General features: G+C 46.4%; 1 protein-coding gene across 17 annotated transcripts in view; it reads right to left on the bottom strand.

The window, feature by feature from the left end:
- Window positions 1–20125, bottom strand: part of LOC100643094 (tyrosine-protein phosphatase Lar) — a 278042-nt gene that overhangs the window by 158862 nt on the left and 99055 nt on the right. For 16 of the 17 annotated variants that reach the window (XM_048412226.1, XM_048412236.1, XM_048412227.1 and 13 more), the window contains one exon: window positions 15723–15861. In XM_048412226.1, the coding sequence (XP_048268183.1) occupies window positions 15723–15861 (139 nt within the window). The remainder of the gene's footprint in view (window positions 1–15722; window positions 15862–20125) is intronic. The other variant, XM_048412233.1, reaches the window with a different exon arrangement.

The following is a 20125-nucleotide window of genomic DNA, read 5'->3' as shown; positions in this document are numbered from 1 at the left end:
TGAACAATTTGCAGAGAGATTAGTCAACGTTTTAGATGATTAGAGCGTAATCGTTAGACCAATGGTTAGACCCTAGGAAAGAATCTCCAAGCATCTGGAAGGATCTGCTCCGGAAGACTTCGAGTTTGCAACGATGTCACGCGACTCTCGTGACGTTAATAAGCGCTTCACGCGCGCGGACACGACACAGATGGTCGTTCAACACTAGCGCGCGTACGGTAACCGTGGCTTTATCCGATTGGATGTCCGCCAAATAGTATGTGCGCGGTCGCCTCTTGCTCGTTTTGTTGGATACGGAGAAAGGGGCGAGCGTGCTGCGCGTAGTTCATCTGGCAGCGAGCATAAGCTGAGAAAGAACGACAAGAGTAAGAGTAAGAGAAAGAGGAAGATGAGAATAGAGGTTAACAGAGGGCCAGGCGAGATCGAGAACGTCGAGAGGTATGGCTTTACATACGCGGAAAGCCTATTAGATTTTGGGATATTTTCCAGTTACTCGGCTGCTCTCGACGTACAAGTTTTAATGCTGGCTGTTGGCTCGACCGCGTACGCTTTCTTCTCGGGGAAGAATTCGCCTCGATCGGTCTGTGAGGGAGAGATCGGCGCACGTTTTCGACGAGAAAAATGCAAGAGAAATACTCAACTGTCCAAGGATACTCGACTAGCACGCATCGACATCGATCTTATTTTTATTAGAGGTACCGTCTGCTCCCTTGCCAAGAACTTTCGGCAAAGTTCCATCGTTTCTGGGATTCTCGTAGGGCCAGAAAAATGGTGAAATCACGGACACGAACGAGCAAACTTTTATCCCGCGACTCGGTCGAAAACAAAGAAATAGCGACGCTGTTAACGAAGAAAAGGAAAAAAATACGCGATTGCGTTCTGGCAAGTAGAAGATGAGGGATAAAGATGAAATAACAAACGCGGGTAGCGTTGGATATTTCGGAACAGACTTATGGAGCGTCGGTTATTTTCTCGTTGGTCAGGCTCAAGAGTAAATTTCGTTGAATTCGTGCGCCAAGATAACGAAGATAAAGAACGCGGTGGAAGAGAAAAAGCAGGAAACGAAAAAGAAGGGGGAAGGGAGGGAACCGCGTGCGAAACTTTCAACCGCTCCGCACCGCTATTTCCTAGCGCTATCAAAAGCTAGTTTACAAATGGTACTGGCAACAACGACGATATTCCAGCCGTATTCTCGTCCTCTCGTCTCGAGTCTCTGCCAACGATGCTCCGCAAGCCTACAGGCAGCTCTAGAAGAGACACGTTCGTCTAACTTGGAAGAAGACGCATTGAACGTCTATATGTTGCAATTGGTGCACGGTTGGTGGAAAGGGCAGCGTTATTGAACGCTTTGAACACACAACGATGGTACAGGATTTTTAAGTACTTCGTAGCTAGCGTTTCTCTCAACGAGCAAAAATTGGCGATTCGCGGTCGTAATCGTTGCAACTACCGGAGAAGCCAGTAACTTCTTGTTCTCTCTCCGTTTACTTAAACCATACGCCTCGTTTTCCGTGCAATCGCACCATTTTGGAGTAATAATCATTTTCACGAATTTCTCTCGATTCGGCGCGTTGTACCGAGCAGAAAGAATATAGGGAAACATTTCCTGAGCTCGTTTCATTAGCTGGCACCGCGGAAATTCGTTGAGCGGGTTGGTCGATAAGTGGCGAGAAAGTGGGGACGGAAAGCGGAAAAGCAGAAACTGAAAAGGTTTCTTCGATGCGATCGTTCTTCGACGATTCAATCGAATCGTTGGTCGGTCGGTAAGGGAGGGCTGCTGCAAACACTCTTTGAGCGAACGAGAAACTGAGAAGCCGTATCCGTCTGTTCTGACATTTATCAGACGCCGCGGGGAAACCGAGGCAGACTCCAATCCCCTAAAGTAGACAATAATTAATAACAGCTCCGCCGGTGGTTAAGAGAGTTGTTGGGTTTTCGAGGTCGTTGTTGGTTCACCGACTAGATCTGGAACGTACCCGCTACCGTTCCGTACACCACTTTGGGCTACGGACAATGCCGGTCCGTTTGGATTCTGGCACAAGTTTCGCAGCCGAGGTTAATAATTTTCGCTGTGGCAAAGCGAGCGAAGACAGAAAATACAGCGACAAGAAATACCATTTCGCAACGGGCAAAAGGCGCGTTTTCCCTTTCTCGTCTGCGTGAACGTTGCTGTGAAACGTCGAACGAATCGAATAAGAGAAAGAAGGGAGCGAGCGTGGACGGGAAGCGGGCTGAACATGAAAATCCGCTTAAAAGTGACAGAATTCGGAACGAACGAAAAGCCACCTCGCCGTTCCCGTGCTTCCTCCGCGTTACGAATTACGTTGCGCGTACGACGTATGTACGTCAGTTCGCTCAAATGCACGCGTGTACACGCTCGACCACGGTAATACGCGCGTAATCCTCTTAAGGTAATTGTCAGGAAGACCGATCCGTTCGTCGTTTCTCGATCCTCGTTACGGCGCTCTGTCGGACCTTTGCTCCGAACAACCGAAAACTTTTTCCAACTTCATCGGTGGAAATAGCATCGCGATCGTTTCGACTTTCCCGTTGAGTAACTAATCCACTTTGTTGTTCAAACAGATGGTGTATCTTTCTACCTTTTTGTCTTGCATAGCGTGGCTGGTTCGGTTTAGCCGCGTCGATCGACGACGGAGAACATCAGAATTTCCCCGAGAGAAGTTGAAACGAGATTAGAAAGCGAATATCGATGCGACTAGCGGGAAATAAAGAACAAAGCGAATCCGAAACGTATAAAGGACGTCTCTGGTAGATTGCCGGGGCAAGCAACGGCCGGTAAACAAGTATCGGCGATTGAATCCATCCTCATTCCACTTTTCCTTGACACACGCTACGAACGCATAAATTGGCGTAATTCCTCGCGTTGCTTTTAAGCGATCTTCCAACCTTTCTAATCGCGTCTCAGGCCACGGTTACTGCGGTTTCTGTTGTAATAATAGCCACGAGGCACGTCCCGTAGCGAAGAAGCTCTTCAACGTTTTCTCATAAAGCGTCGGTTGAATTGCCCGCACCGGAGCCAGCCGATGGAAGAAGGAAATGACGGTTAAACTGGTAAAACGACCGTAGAAAGTGGAGAGAAAAGAGGGAAGGAAGAATGAAAGTAGATAAGAAGAAAAGAAAGAAAGGATATGGCGTTGTACGGAGAGGGATCGAGAAAACCAACGAGCCAGTGAACAGACGAAACGAGGGTGTAGAAGCACCGAGGAAAGAAAAGCGAGGTGGTTGTTCCGAGAGCGCGTGGTCGGTGTAACCTTCGGCACGCGATCCTCCGTACGTGGTTTGCTAGCGTGCCGAGCAGAAACTTTTGCCGGCCTTGCGTTAGCCTGCATACTAAGCCGGTCGGTTGCTGATACGAACCGTCACAATAGTTCGCGCGATTCCACACGACGAAACTCGAAGCCACCAGACTCGAAATTCAATCATTTTATCTCGATGCGAATCGATTTTCGTATCTCCTCTACCCATTTTTTTTCTTTATTTTTTTCTTTTTTTTTTTTTTTTGTTTTTAATATGGTCGATCGCAGAGTTGCAACAAGCGCTCGCTTTTCGACCCGCATTCCGACTACGTTTCGTTCCGTTTTATCAGCGGAGACGTATAAGAGGTAGGGCAGGAGTAATTCCGTGAGAATCGGTGCAACAACACACGTTCACGTTGAACGCATGTTCCCGGGGTAGAACGTCGAGACTGGGGATCCAGTCGATACAAACTAACCTACTTCTCGCGGAACTTGTTAATTGGGTTTAGCTAACCACAAGTGGACGCGGGGCTAGGCTCCGATTTCTCCTCGACACCGTTTGCGTACTTGATAGGATCAGCGGAGAAACCAGCATCGCCTTTATTGCGCTCGAATCACAGAGAAGCTGTTTGAAGGGACACGCGCGAATAACGAAACGGACATTATCCGCTCGCGTTTTCCTATAATTTAAATAAGTAGCTATCTATCGAGAACGTGGTCGTTTTTAGCGACCTGTTATCTTTAAAAATTTACGGTCCTGCTGTCATTACTGGTGTTCGGAACTCGTGCTTTAGTTCGACACCGTGCAGACGAAGCAAATCGACGGACCGACCGTCAGCGCGCAATTTGCTATCGATGTCGGGCTGGCGCATCTAATAGAAAATCTCATAAAACGCGCATCGAGGATGAATTATTATACATATGTGATTCGGGCGAACGACTCGCGTGAGTAACGACCGTATAAATCGTAGGTGAGCGCGTGCGACACATCCGGAAAACAATAAAATCTATATTTTAATCTGCGCCTGAGCGTCCTCGCGAGCGTCCCCCATCAGGAGAATCCCTCCGCGAGATTGGTCCACGAGGGAAGAGAAGCGAGAGGCTGGATTCGGGCCGATCGTTTATCATAGCCGGAGGGTTTCACAACGCACGCCATGTGGGATGAAACGCGTAAAAGCTACTCTTTCTACCCCTTTCTGCTCCTCTGCCAGCCCCCGTGTGTTTTCCAACCTATCCTAAGATCGATTAAGAAATTATACGGCTAACGTTACTTTCGTATAATGAAAAACCGATCGCCGTTTCAAAGAAACAGAATCGCGCCCCTTTCCAATAGAACTGCGACTATCCAGCAACTTGCAGAAGCTCCGAAAAGAGGCAACGATCTAATCTTCCTCTCCGTTTACCGGCGATCGACCGGTTCCTCATTATCCACCGTCACGTTTTCCCAATTAAGCGAGAGAGTTTTACGTCTTCGTTCGAAGAAACGACGCAACTCTCGAGTGACTACCAAAGATTTTGTTCTTCGACGACTTAAAGAGTTCGATTCTGACGGTACTCGACGAACAACCTGCCAGCCCCGCTCGGAAGAATTCGTTCCAACGGAACGAGTCTATGTCGTGCCATCCACCATTTCTAGTATTCCATAATTTCTGATCTTTGACGGAATTATTCGTACGTTTGACACGAAGATGTAAAACGAGGAGAAAAGAAATAACCATTAACGGATTCCAAACTAATCACGTTAACACGGTTTGCATACAATCGCGACCATCGTTTAGCGAAATTATTCGCGTACGGAACACCGCAAATTTCACCGACGACAAATCGATTCTTCTAGCTGCGTCAACAAGACGATATTCGGATATTTCGGGCGAACGGAAGGTTCGTTCCGATCAAATTAGATTTTCCATAAAAGTTGAAGGGGAAACGGCTTGAAAGACTTTTTCCCGCAATTTCTGAAGTTGATCTTCAAATTGGATAACGTTTCTGCTAAGCGAAGTAATTAAAGTTACGATGGTTTTCGCCGGGATGCCAACGAGATCGTCCCTAGAAAGGAGTTACACGTACTCGAGCATGAAAGATCGGTTTCCCGAAAATTTAGTTAGGAAAATAGGGTGGGGATCCTTATCCGGTTGAATTTTCGAGCTGACCTGGACAATGCGCGGCATGTCAAATAACGGAAGGAACGTTTCCACGTCTCTGTGACGTTCTATTCGAGCGCCAAACTTCTGATTCGCGACCAATTTTTCGACTTGTTCGAATTTCCTCTTGGCAAAGCTCGTGATCTTGGAAACAGGAAATTCGATTTGGATATGGCGCGAGGGCGGCCTTTCCAGCGGAGTACGACGAAATTTCGCTCTTCCTTACAAAACTGCAATTAGTTCGAGTACGTGACTCGTCGTCGTCAACGTTGCCGTTGACGTCCTAGTTCCCCGCCGTACACGGAAACGCTGGGCCCGAGTCTCGCCCCGTGGAGCAAAGTTGGCACTTAATTCGCCGAGTTTCCAGTTTGCGAAACTCCCAACAACCGAGGCTGAAAACGCGGCTTCGGAAAAGCGAGAAAGATTGGTTCGGAGACGGTGCGAATCGAAACGGGGAGGAATATGACCGCGTGGCGAACGAACCCAACCTTCCGCAGCGTCCAAGCTGTTCGTTCGCCATGGCAATTACGAGAACCTCTAATTAATCGCTCAAGATTTTTTATGAATTAATAGGAAATTTCAAAGTACCTAAATAACAGGATAAATACATAAAATATGCAAATTATTTAGTACTTTCCATGATATATGGTAGGTAAAGCAATCTTCTAGCGAGATTTTTTACTTTTTCAAGTATATCTAACGAATTTGCAACAAGGATCCACAGTCTGGATATCGCGGAAGAACAGTGTCTCTCGAAGATATTCGAGCGATTATCAGGGAAAATATATTTTGTCAATATATTGCGTGCGTCGTACGAAACGTTTTGAGATGTCATTAGCGCTTTAGCGAGTCCATTTCGATAATTGAAACAGAAATTCGACGATTCTCGTGGAAGTACGATAACGACTGTTAGTGGAACAGACGTTACCGTATAACAACTTCGAAGGACGATTAAGAGGATCTAATCAATGACGGAGGTAGACATAGAGAAAATAGCGGGATAAACACCGAAGGGGAGTTCTTTTATCGTCGACAAAGTGGAAATAGCATCTCACGATTTGCAGTTGCTCGTAGTCGGAAGGGAAGAACGCGGTTTAAGTCTACGATAAACTTGCCCTGGCGATCGAGAGAGAAAGAGAGAGAGAGAGAGGAGGGGAGAAGGGCGGAATCCAAAGCGGCAAGAAGGAAGGAGAAAAGCGCAAAACGTACCCGAGACAACGTAGATGGGCTGTTAAGATAAGAACGCGAAGATTCTTCGAACGAAAGTGGAGTCGGAAAGGAAAGAGGGAACGGACCGTAAGGGTCAACCGCGTGCAAGTCGGAGCGTAATTTTCCCTCGTGGTAAGATTCTTTGCGGCGAACTCGCGGATAAGCCGGTTTTACAGGTAACTTCCGCGAGAATTCACGAATACGAAAGTCTCGCAAAGCGTAGAAGGCGAACGCGTTGCATCCGTTCAATGGAGAACGAGTAGATTTTTCGATCGTTCCCGAAATTCTAAATCGATCGAGTCCCTTTTAAGTATTTGTGGAACGAGCCACTGTACAGCAAAGTCGAAAGAAGCTCGGAAACTAAAATTAAACATCGATGCATCGCGCGGAGAGTCTCGGAGAATAGGAACGCTAAAAAGGAAGATTTCCACGATATTCTTCTGGTTAGATAACGGGATACTCAAAAATAAGAGAAAAGGAAAACAGAGGAAAGAGTAATTCAACCTCGGTGCCCTGCTAAGCAAGGGTTTGCTAAAAGTATTCAACGCGCAACCCTCTGTCGATTCTTTACGGCTTACAATTTTTCCCTGGCCTGCTTTTCACCGAGCAAACAGGAAAAATCTTTTACAACATCAACGTCAGGTTGAGACCGAATATAACAGGATCGAAGAAAGAAGAATCTTTACTCCCTTTTCTCTTCTATCGTACGTGAAATTCGTTTCCAGCGTGTAAGACGTGACGTTTAATTGAAGCGGAAGTTTGTCGCTTTACGGTTTACGCAATTAGCTTAACGCGAAACAACCGGGCGATAGAGAAAGAGAGAGAGAGAGAGCGAGAGAGAGAGCGAGAGAGAGAGGAAAGCTCGTTGAAGACTAAAATCCTCTTGAGATATCTGAATCGTGGAAAAGTCTATTTAAAGTATGAAATTTCAAATAAAATCTTCTTCGCTACTTCAACGGATTGAGAGATTTACTCGTCTGTTTGACTGGTTGTTTCTTCCTTAAGTCTGAGTCGCTATCGTCCGCTTTACAACGTTACAATACAGCCAGATTACAGTAAAAGAAATGAAATTCCAGACGCATACATCTTGCCCGTAGGGTCATTACATTCACTTGCCTCTGGTGGAACGGGCGGACAGACTATAAAAAGGATCGGGTTATAAATCTCGTGGAGGATATTCGCCGCTACCTATGCGTAGAACTGCTGAACAATCTTGAACGATCGATCGTAAAAATATAGCGCGCAGCAAGAAGCGCGAGGTTCGCCCCGGCCAAGGTACATCAGGTGCAAATCAGTTCCTACGCCTGGCTCAGGTAATGCAAACCCTAGCCAAAATCTTTTGCATTCGGTTTTCTTCTGAAGATTATACGTACGATCGATTCGTTCCGCGTTTTCGAACAGCAAAAGCTACGGAAGAAGGTACACCGGCAGCGTAAAGGGTCGAAACTCTGGCAAACTTTCCATCGGAATTTCAACTCCGCTTCCCTCTGAGAAAGTATCCACCTCGGCTTTTACAACGAACGATACAAAAGCGTGCCGGAAATGGATTTATTAATCTTAAAAATGAGAAAGGGTACGCGTTTATCGATCCGTCGGGCAGCGAGGAGGTTTCCTCAAGTAAAAAAGAAGCAACGGAGCGGCGCTCGCTAGGAAACCTCAACTATGAAATTCCAAGACATCGTCCGTGCGTTTCATACACGCCCTCGGCAAACATGGTCGATTTTATTTCTCGGTTTTACCGTTCTGAACGTATAAGTTGCGAAAGGTCGTCCACCGGGCTTGGTAAACTCTTCTTGGTAACGTGATCTTGTATTAGCCTTGAGAGCGAAACTTTTGAAACAGTTGCAATGTTACCGGTGACAGGACAGTAGACAACTTTTGAGAGACCTGGCACGCGAGATGGCAAGCTCGAGGACGAAAGACAGGACCAGAGAGAAAAGATGCGTCGCACGAAGGAAGGAAAAGTAGCGTGAAAAATAGACGTGACGTAAAATTGAAAATGTACCCGGGACACGCACCAAGACCGCCTCGGGGCTTCGAAAATCCATTGCCGAGGAAAGCGTTGACCTCGTTGCTACACCTGCAACGTCTCGAGTAGAAAAGCCGACGGAAAGGGAGGGAAAGCAAGAAACGAAAGCTAGTAGCTGCTGGTAAGACGATCGAGATTCTCATTTTATGCAAACGTAGCCGATATCTTCCAACTTGGAAGTCGTACACTCTTCGCTAGTTATCTGGAATAGCTCGTTACACCTGCATAGGCGTATCGCAAGCGTGAGAACACGCAATCATCGACGACTATTTTTCGACGATTCTTTCGTCCTTGGAATCGTTTTATTATCGGCGAAAGAAATGGAAATCCCTTTTATCGTACTTTCAATTGCCGTTCCTTCCGACAGCCAAAATCTCGTACGACTGACACATGTTGGAAAAATCGACGCGAGATTCCGTACATCGACACGCCAACATCTTTCGAAAAGGGAAAGAAAATAGTGGGTTTTTTTATCGCCGGAATTACCACGATATTATTCGAGGTACTGTGTAAGGAGGTACGGTTATTACGGCAGTTATTGCGAATTATGGTGCTACTATGTGGAACAGCGACACTCTCGCGCCGTCCATACAAATGCAGGTACGAGAGTGGAGTAAAGGGGCCGAGAGAGTGTGTCGCCTTTCTTGCCTATACTTCTCGAGGCTCGTTATAATAGTAATCGATAAGTAACTCAGCGTGATCCTACGTGCGGCTAATGGACCGATTTAAAGTGTAGGACGCGATATGAAGCCAAGTCGAAGTAAAGCAGCCATCGACACGTGGACGAATAGCGATGAGAACTCGGCAGAAGCTTTTGAAACAGCATCGTGTTCGTCGACAATCGAATTTGTTACGTGACATCGAGCATCGGTGAACTCGACGAGAATTTTTATTTCCACTCTGAACAGAGACTCTGAACGAGCAAGGTTTTCGATTCGCGTTCATAGAATCTCCAGTCGATCTTTTAATAATACCAATACTCTTCAAATGCTCGTTTACCAACTATTTATCGCGATATTAGCGAATTTACCGAGTTACAAGTTACAGATTATACAATTTTCTTCTTAGAGTTTTTCGGTTTTAACTGAACTATCATACTAGTCTCTACTTATCCAGACACGACGACGATGTGTCTCTTTCTTCCGCGTGTTATCTTTTACGCGCTGAACGCTATATTCCGTAAATAGATAAATAAACAAAAATTGCTGGGTAATCGCATCGCAGTTGGCCGTATCTAACGGGATAAAAGTTGACGAAGCAAGCTGCTGTGCGCTACCAGCAGGCAAATGGAGTCGGAAACGACGGATTGATCGCGTCTCTTTGGAGTCGCATTTAGAAAAAGACGCGGCGTAGCGACGTAACGTTAATCTTACTCGGCGACAACGTTACTTCGGCCTCTTTATTTTCCAACTTTCGTCTTTGCCGCATCTCCCGCGGGACCGACTCCCCTCGGTTTCACCCTCGGAAAATGGTAGTAGACCCTTGCAGAAGGCAGCGATCCATCATAAATTTAATATTCGAAATTTCAAGAATGTTCCACACGCTTTGGGGGCCATCCGTTTCGACCGACGATATAAATTCGCCCGATAATATACTAGCAAGTACAGTTAGTCGCGTTGAAAGACGAAAGTCGCGTTTCATCTTTGACGGTATAGAGAAAGGAAATTGTGCAGCGTGCGCGCGGCAAATTCAGAGTATCAAGAATGCCAGACTGCAGCCGTATATTTAGCAACATCCGCAAAATTTAATTATTTAGGATAAATTTATTTTGCCGGAGAATTGTGCAACCAAAATATTTCCTGCGCCGTTTGCTTCCTTTTCTTTAACCTTTTTCACTCATTATAAAGCTTCCGCAACGAAGGAGAAGTACTAAAATAATTCAAACGAAGCGTTATATCCTACGTTTAATAAATCAAACTGTCACGAGGGGTATACACGAATTTCTGTTCGTGGATTAGTTGTAATTTTCGAGAGCGGGACTGTGCATTTTCCACCTGGGAGAACTGCATAAGTGGATTGTAAATTTGTTCCGTCAATACTATTATCTTTTGATTAGCGCACCTCTCTCGCGACACGCCGCACGCTAATTTAGCAATTCAAAAGGAAAATGACACAGAGAGGCGGAACTACCTCTAGATGGTAAAAGGTTTATATCTCCCTATATATTTGCACATTACAAATGGTTGATCAAAAGACTTTTCGTGTCTCGACTTCGTACAACCGTCCGGTCTTTGAAGAAACGTTTGCTCGAACAGTGTGCGTAAGTTCTCGCGACGCCCACGGTGCAGTTTTCGTAATTTCGCGAATCGTAATTTCGAAATTGGACAGCGATCATCGGAAAGATTATCTCTGGCTTTTCAACGTTACCATTCGCCGACAACGGAAAGAAGAAAAGTACATATACCCGATATCTACTATTCCCCTTTCGTGCTTATAAAACGGGGAGTAGGGTCATGCATATGCGATGTAATGCATTTACGCCTTCGCATATAATAGCTGCTACGTTATAACAACTCCTTTTCAAAGTACACCGACGTTTTCGCGTATTTTATTTACCGTGGAGCGGATTTAGCGAGCATAGACGACCATAAATTGCCGCTATTTTCAAAATCGTCGAAAGATTCGGCCCACGACGGGGACGAACGCAACATCGACGATCGAGAAAACCGCGAACCATTTCCTCCGTCCGTTCGAAACAAGCCCTTTTTTCCCCTCGAATATATACGTCAATTACACCGATTTCGCGTGTGCGAGCCCATGTCTGATGACACTTCGAACTAGATGGGAACATCGAATTGCACTTCGGTTCCCCATAAATTCCACCTCGGTCGAAGAGGGAGAAACGGCAAATAAAAAACACAGCGAAACTCGCTGATACGTTCGCGATGTTGGCGTCTTCGTTCGACAGATGGTTACCGCCTCTTTAACGATTTTGTCGAATATCGTTTATACAATAATAATTTATAACACTAGACCCCTTCCTTAGTCCCGTTTCGTCAATAGATTGAAAAACGCTTGAAAATCGATTTGCGAGAGACGATGTAATCGAAGTAAGAGAAAAACAGGTCGAGCGTCGAGGTATTCGCCGAAGCCAGACAAGCGTTGGAAGTCGTGCGACACTGCGTGGACGCGTTTCGCGTTCGATGCTACGAGAAAATCAGTTTAACTGCTGAACGAACCTTTGCCGCCTACCATGGCTAATCCCAGATCCGCAGGGAAGTTCACGACGGGGGTGTAAACCCGAGAATGTTGCGGCTAAGCTAACCTCCCTCCGTTCTCTTTCCACCTCTTAGTCACCATCGGCTGGTAGCGTTCGGTACGATACCTGCTGCGAGTCTAGGCCAACCTCCGGCTTATCCCGACGACACTCGTTCGATACCGTAAAAGCCTGCGCGAGGGGGCGGGGGGTGGACAGGAAGCAAGAACGAAACGGAGGAGGATGCGCTGGGAGATGGGGGATGTTGGTGGTTGCAAGCTATCCTACCGCCCTGCCAACCTCCTGCTAGCCGAGGATCGCGAGAGACCCCCCGTCAAGGGATCCCATAAAATAGCTCGAGTAACTTTTTTACTTTATCATCCACCGGTCTTCCCGCCAACCCTGTCGATATACCTGAGCTCATACACCTCTACGTCGTACTACGACACGACAGTGTATGCGAGCTTTCTCGCCAAGCTAGTCCAAAGCTGCGAATACACTTACTATACGCTGCGATACTCACTACGACAACCAGCTATTACATCTTACCGCGCGTTACACAACTTTAACCCTCAACCTCCAACTGCTTCTACATTTGTTCCTTTTTTACGTCGATTATTTTATTTCGTCGTTAATATCGATTTTGCAAGTTTTCGTAACTCAAGCGGCTGAAAGCCTTTTCCACTAGATCAAAGTCACTAGCACGCGTGACGCTACAACTACTGGCTATTACACGGGGAATACAGAAGGAACAAATTCGCCGTGTTTGCCCCTTTGATCTTCGACCACAGGAGGATTACAGAACGAAAGAATTGATTAACAATTCGGTGAAATTTAACAGAAACGAGGCGAAACGAAACGCGAAATAGAATTAGAAAATTTTTAGTCGAATGGTTGTCGAATGGATCATTTTTTTGCTTATCGGTGGGCATGTCACTTTCTGACCATTGCGCGTACGCCAAGCTTCGACCATTTCTCTCTCTTTTAGAACCTTCCAGCCATTTCGTCGGTACGTCTACTCTGTCAATTACGGATAAAACAACGTGGAATCGTACGGACGATGGTTCAGAACCGTAACGCAGCCGGACGGAATGTAAATTATCGCATCCACTGCAACGATAAATAACGCGCCGAATCCAAAAAAGAAAGCAGCGTCGCTGCACCCGGAATGCCACGTTGAGAAAAAAGATCAATGATTCTAAACGGATCGTACTACCGAAACGTGGTAGTTGAAAGAATTTCACGCGCAAACGTATTCGAAGCGTTCCACGTCCTTGCAAAACTGGCCGCAAATTTTTCGCCTTTCTCTTCATCGTTGCGATTCGATACAAAATATTTCCCGTATCTTCTTATTCTGCAGTTTCGAACCGAACCACGTGGGAAATACGTTGCAATTCCCTTACTTGGAAAGCCAGAGCAACGATTTTAGTCGTAACTAACCTTCGTAAGGAACGCCTGATGGAAAATTTGCATTTCCTTAACCCGCTCGTATTTCTTGGGTAAAAGTTGCCCAGAGAAAGAGAGAGAGAGAGAGAGAGAGAGGAAGAGAGATCGTGTTGCTTGACTTCGCGTAAAGGGGGAAAAAGAGCGTATATACATAGTTAATAGACGCGAAGCTAACGGCGACTCGTCGTTACGTTGGCCAGAGAATGGCGGTGCGTAACGGAAACGAAACACGTACCATCCTTTGATTCCGCGATATTCATCCGCGTTACCGTGTGATCGACGACGTTCGAGTTTAGACGGTAGCCGAGATGACTATTGATTCTTTCGGAAAGCGACAGGAACAAGGGTACGAGTCAAGTTGAAAGAACGCAGTGAAACAGGACGAGGTAAAAGGGTCCGAGTGACGGGAAAAAAGGATAAATAGATGGATAAACATGGATTCGCATCCAGTGGCAGAATTTTCGCTCTCTCTATTCTGAGGATGATTTTTCGCGAACGCACGACAGCAAACGAACCTCCTAGGAAATCTTCGTGCACGACCTGGGCTATTTCCCTTTCCACGATGCAGACAGGACAGACAGGACGAATCTGCATTAACTATGGATTTCGCTCGTCCTCCACGTCCCTTTTCACAAGTTCTTTTTGCGGTCGCCATCTCTATCGCGCGCATCCTTTGACCGACATGTAAAAAAGTGGCAACTTTCCGTTTGCGGGCCGATAGATAGAAGCGGATTATCGAGTACAGCAACACCAACGAATTAAAACGAGGAATTGATACATTGCTAACAACGGATCGTTTTCCTTTCGTGCAAACCATGAAACGCATCGATTCGAAGATAAAAAGATGCCCGTTGGAGATAATGAATGGAGTTTCGAATCTCGCGTACAACGTACCTAAAGTTCATGCCCGTTCGTACAATTTTTACCTCTCGTTCCAAAATACTCGCATCGTGTCACACAGTATCTCGCTTTGAGTCGCGCACATAACATCGACGGTTGAACTTCTGGCGAACGAAATTCGCATTAGTCGATCCGAGTCAAAATCAGAGATTACGACGTAATTAATTGCCTGAAATACAAGGGATATGTCATCGTCATTTTGGAGTCAGCATAAAGCGCGGCTGAATTAGCGGGTATCGAGGCGACGGATTACCGTGTAATGAGCGCGATTACCATGCAACTCGAGTCAATGGTCGCACGCGATTTATCATCGAATCGAAATTCGACTCGTCGGCAACTCGTTGCTAGAAAGAGAAGGATCGCAGTACTCGAACAAAGTGTGCGCGATGTGACAGAACAGGTGGGCCCACGAGGCGTTCACCCTGGTCTGTACGTCGAATTTAGTAGTAAGCAGTCTTAAAGTCCATAAAACGCTTGGTTGCTTCCCTTGCGTTCGGTGCAACGATTTTACGTCGCTGCAAATCGGTCTCTTCGACGCTCCTTTTGGTCCAATGCGATCACGCGCTACCTGACATTGTTTCCCGGCTAGGATCGTGCGTTTTCGACAACCGATAGCCGAATTTGACGATGCGAGACGCGATATATACGCGTGGCTTTTACGAGCCGCTTGAAACGCAACCGTTAGCAAATTCGGAACTTAACGGCATATGGTCGACCATGCGCCAATTCGTCGCGCACTAAAACTAAACGCATCGGAAACGTTTATGTTTGCCAGTCCGCGTACACATACACCACTGCGATCTGCGTTTCGTCGCGTCGTACGAACACGCTTGTTATTTGACCGCGGCGAAGCTCAGAGCGCGCATAATTACTCGCTGTTTCGAGGGACGCTCGAGTTTTTTAAACGCGACCAGGGAGTTGTAGCCGTTTAACCATTACGTGATCCTCTTCTTGCTTTACGTACGTATACCGTCGTCATTCATACCGGGTTAGTTTACAAATCTGGCCCAACCAAACAGTCGTTGATGTTCGAGCTCGCAAACCTCGAACAAAGGCACGTCGCACTAACGCGCACACTTTTACTTTTTTTCTTGTCCCCTTTCACGAACGCGCGACGAAAAATTCATCACTCTCGTTTTACGTGCAACGACAGAACGCATATCGCGTTACAACGTTTTTAATATCAATTAACGCGATCAAACGCATCGAGTCAAGTCGTTATCGTTCAGAGTTTAAAATATCGAAGCTTAAAGGACGCGGGTCATACGAACGTCGATTGTACGCGTCGAAAGGCATTTAGATCGCTGCCAGTGATCCAACGCACGGATGCACGGTTTTGCACGGGTTTGCGCGGGTTTGCACGGGTTTGCACGGGTTTGCACGTGCAACGCGTGCACGATTCTTGTTCAGAGTTCTTCACAAACATCAGACACAATATCATTACACGAAGAATCAAACACTCGGTGGATAATTGGAAACAATGTTCACGGCAATGTCCACGAAAGTCTCTGAAAAGAAGTGGATTTCTCTGGTCGATTACTCACCACCATTCTGCGCAATAATCGGGTCGATAGCCACCAACAGGACGAGGAAGATAGGAGTCATATTGACCACCCTCTTTCCCGTCTTCCCTCGGTCTCCCGTGATCACTGCACACTTAATACCACCGTTGCAGCGTTCCACCTATGAAAAAACAAATCACGCTCGTCATAACATACCACCTTCACACCGTTGCGCTGGATAATATCTTCGGTAGGCCGAAGACGACGATTTGGATCCACGGCTCTTGCGAGCGTGTTGCTTCACGATAAGCTGCTGATCCGAACAACAGCGAAACAGGAACGGGAAAAATTCGTTCTCGAGCTGCACGTTTGTACGATCGCCTAAGAATTCACGATGGATGGGTATTCCGTTGCTCACGAATCACTCGTGAGCGTTTCAGCTTACTGGCGTAACGCGTAAAAAAATACTATTTATTGGTGCTTCGTCCGTAGGTGACAGACAAGTACGGACAAGGGAAACGGAAACGCTTATTCAGCGAAAATCGAACGTAACTATCGACACGCGCCATTTACTACCGGCACGGCGTTCTGTATCCTACGTAGAAATGCGAATCTCGCGAGCACGCTCACACACGGCCAAAGAAAAAAGCGACGAGTTTTTCACGAGCATCGTTAACGATCGTACACTTGTTCGTCGACTGGTGACGAGATCGCATCGAATCGTTCGTCTATTCACATTCTCCCATTCGCACGATGGATTTTCTTCCTGTTTCCTCTCGCGATCCTACGAACATCGATTTCAAAGACGACGATGCCGAGCTCGTTTCCAAAAAGTAGCCTGTCGATGTATTTCCCCGGGGATCAACGCACTTCCTTTCTGTTTCCTGCCATCGTTTCTCGGCTTCTCCGCTTTACGACGAATTCTACTCCTGCCTCTCGTTATTTTCACAGTGATTCCAACCACCGACACTAATAAGGTATATACCGTGATAGGCGAGGAAGAAGATTGAAAACATTCGTCTTCTTCCCGTATTACCCTTCCGCTTCTTTCCGGAACCTTTCAACATTCCCTTTTCCTTTTTCGTCTAATTTCAACTACCTCCAAACCGATTACCTGTACTCTTTCTTTCGATGATTCCACGACCATTCCATATTTTGCACCACTTTCCACTCTAAAGGTGATCCTTCCAGCAGTTATTCTTTAAACTTTATTAAATCTGTAAACGTCTGCTCCAGTCGTATCTCCTTGCTGTTACATCTCTTGGCTGTTCAATTCTAATCTCTCCTCTGCCTTTTTACTCGATTTACGATTCGTCACGCTCATCTTCATCTTATCCAACCAAATTTCCCAATTTTAGCTACCTTTCCTCCTAACTCTCTCTATTTGTTCGTGCCAATTTGTCGAACGTAACGGGTATCATTTTGACACTTAAAATTTGGCAAATTTATTAATTCAGTTACTTGTTAAAAATGCAACCCCTCGAGTATCGTTCGACGAAACGACCAATCGTACGGACAATGCGTAACCTTCGACGAATCAAATTTCAAGGAATCGTCAGCTACTGGAAACGCGATGGGAAACTTTACGGAAACGGTACTGCCTTTGCGCGTGTCCTTTTTCCCTCGATTCGCGTCATATCCTCGGCAACCCTGTCTCCTTTTCGCCTCTTTCGTTGATCCCGAGCCTCTAAGAACTATGCCTCTAAGAATTTTTACGATTTAAAATGGCTGGAGTTAAAGCGATTGTGCGCACAACGTGCACCATTCTCACGACAAATAGCTTGCTTCTGCGTTTGTTGGATTCTTCTCTACGAACTGTTTACACCCCGTTTCTGTAGAATTTCAATGCCGAGAAGAAATTCGCGCGTGCAAAACGTCAGACACAAATTCCAACACGATATTCGTCACAGGAACACTTTGGACGTTTCCACGATGCGAGAGAAGAGCAGCAGGAGGGGAAGAAGAACACGTGCGAATCTTGCCGCAAACTCAAGGTTAAATTGCAAAATAGCCTGCGATATTATAAGATCGCGTTGAGGGTAGTTTTCTGAACGCGCGCTGCGGCTTGACTGACTCATCCCCATACCCCCCGACGATACCCCCTCGCGACCTGCTGTCGAACGATGCGCAAGCGCCATACCCCCTCTGACGCCGACTTCTCAGTACGAAACGCCTATGAATTCGCGCCGACCAAATTTTCAATCGCTTTGAATATTCTGTCTCTTTAGAAAAATGTTGACAGAAATCCGACGCTTTGAAATTCAACTTTAATTCGATTTTAATTCGGCTGCGAACGAACGATATTGGCGGAAACGAATTACGCGCTCGCTATTACGACCGTTCAACGACGCGTAAGAAATTCCGAACGAATTCTTTTGGCAGCTTGGAACGACCAACGATCGCGACGAATATTCGTTTCTCGATATTCTGAAAAATATTCTGAGAAAAGGGGAGAAAGTGAATAAACGACAGAGTGGACACTAGAAAAGAAGAAAAGGAGAAGAGTGGCGTAGAGAGGGTGGTTTCGGCGCTGGTTTAAACGCGACGCATGCGTTCCCCACGCGAGAGGATGTCCGGGGTGAGCCGTCGCCGTACTCTGGCCGACGTATCGCAGTTTCTAGCTCGATGTTTGTCCGCGTGGTACTCCCAGGGACGGTGCTGCTCGTCCCAACCACGAGGGTGTCGGAATACAAAACACCCCGAGAGACTACGCAATTCGGACCGCTTCGAGCTCGACGACGAGGAAACGAGAAAATACGCGCGGCACACGAACAACTTACGAGTCGAGAAGAAAGTACTTATATCGATACATCCGGCAACGAGATCTTCGACGCTTGCGCTCCTGGGCCAACCGACCAAAACTTGCCACCGATTTCTTTCTTTTTCCTACTTCGGCGCCAAGCTCGGACCCTTCGTCGTTCAACTATGGAACTCGCAAGGCCCCTGGGAGTACGGCAAGCTTCTACCCGAAGTAAACAGTTCGACAAGGAAACCCTCGCCGTCACCGTGATACTCTTTTCGACCGGGTAAGTGGCCAATCGTGTGTACTTTCGAACACTTTTTTCTCTTTCGCCTTTTCTCTTGTCGTTCATTATTAACGCGTTGCGAGGAATTGTGTCGATCAAGCTGTTTTTATCGTTTCTACCGAAAAAAAACCAACCTCGAGCCGAGAAACGCGAATTTGTTCCGTCAATTTGAAACTGAAATAAAACCAAATGGCAGGATTTTGATAGGAGGTTTTAAACGACGCGAAGCTGAAACAACGAAATCGATGACACGACAATAATCTGATGCTATCAACCGATCGTTCGGGATAAACGATCGATATTTACGATATTAAGGCGAAAGTAATCGACTTAATTTACGAGTGTATAGTCCCGTGCTCGTTCGGCTACCTTCGCAAATTCACTCCTTTAACGTCAGCTGTCGTCGCTTTCGTCACACTAGGCACCTTCGTCTAACCGAGTACATACACCGATTCGCTGCTGGAATATTGGATGCGCACTCGAGAGCATGCCGAACGAACCGCGTAACTAATTTCCAAGCAAACACGAGACGAAATTACTTTTGCTTCTAATCGCCGAGCCCGCGAATTTCTTCCGCAAGTAAAAGTGCTGCCTTTGTTTTTTTTTTTTTATCTTCTCTTAACCATCGTTTACGACATGGTAAGCAACGGGACGAGGAGAAAAGTATCGCAATGGAGGGTCGAAGCGACAAAGCTAATTAAATCGCCGAGCGTGCCGGCGATAAGACCACCACAGTTGGACGATTAGACGTTTATGACTTAATAATAATTTATCCATTAGCGGTCGTGAAACAATAATGCGTTATTTCAATGATTCAGGCTTCTGTCTCGACGCTAAAACGGTCGGCGACACTCGTCGAAAATATGCGACCATTCGAAAGTTCGATAACACAGCTTCTAAGCTAGAGATTCTAAAAATCGTGGAACGGGCGCGCTTTCGCTTCTCTCTTCGCTTTTTTCTTCTCAATCTCGATTTTTTCCATATTGCACGTGGAAATAAAATAGGAAGGAGGAGACCAGCGGACTTTGAGTCAGAGATATAAACAGGTCAACGTAACTTGGCAACGGAATCGTTGAGAAGAACGGGAAAGGACGAGGAGAAAAGATGGAGAAAGACGAGCACCGTAGCGTATCTCCGGAGGGAAAAGCGTGTTCCTTTGCTCCTGGTGATAATAAAAAATTCCAAGGTACGCGTAACTTAATTTAATATCGTGGCTAGTGCACCGTGACCCGATGATAAATCCCTCGGTATCTCTGACCGCGCCGTTTCTATTCTTCCATTCTAAAATCTGCCTACTCTTTCCTCTTACTCGAACAAAAGATGATGGTCGGAATAAGAATAACCAGGAAGTAGCGTGGTGCGCCACTAGGCAAGTCGAGGACTTAAATTAAAGCGAAAAGATCGGCCAAGTACTGCAGG

Source organism: Bombus terrestris, chromosome 14 (genome assembly GCF_910591885.1).
Source record: "Bombus terrestris chromosome 14, iyBomTerr1.2, whole genome shotgun sequence".
Lineage (NCBI taxonomy): Eukaryota > Metazoa > Arthropoda > Insecta > Hymenoptera > Apidae > Bombus > Bombus terrestris.
This window is presented reverse-complemented; position numbering and strand designations above follow the sequence as displayed.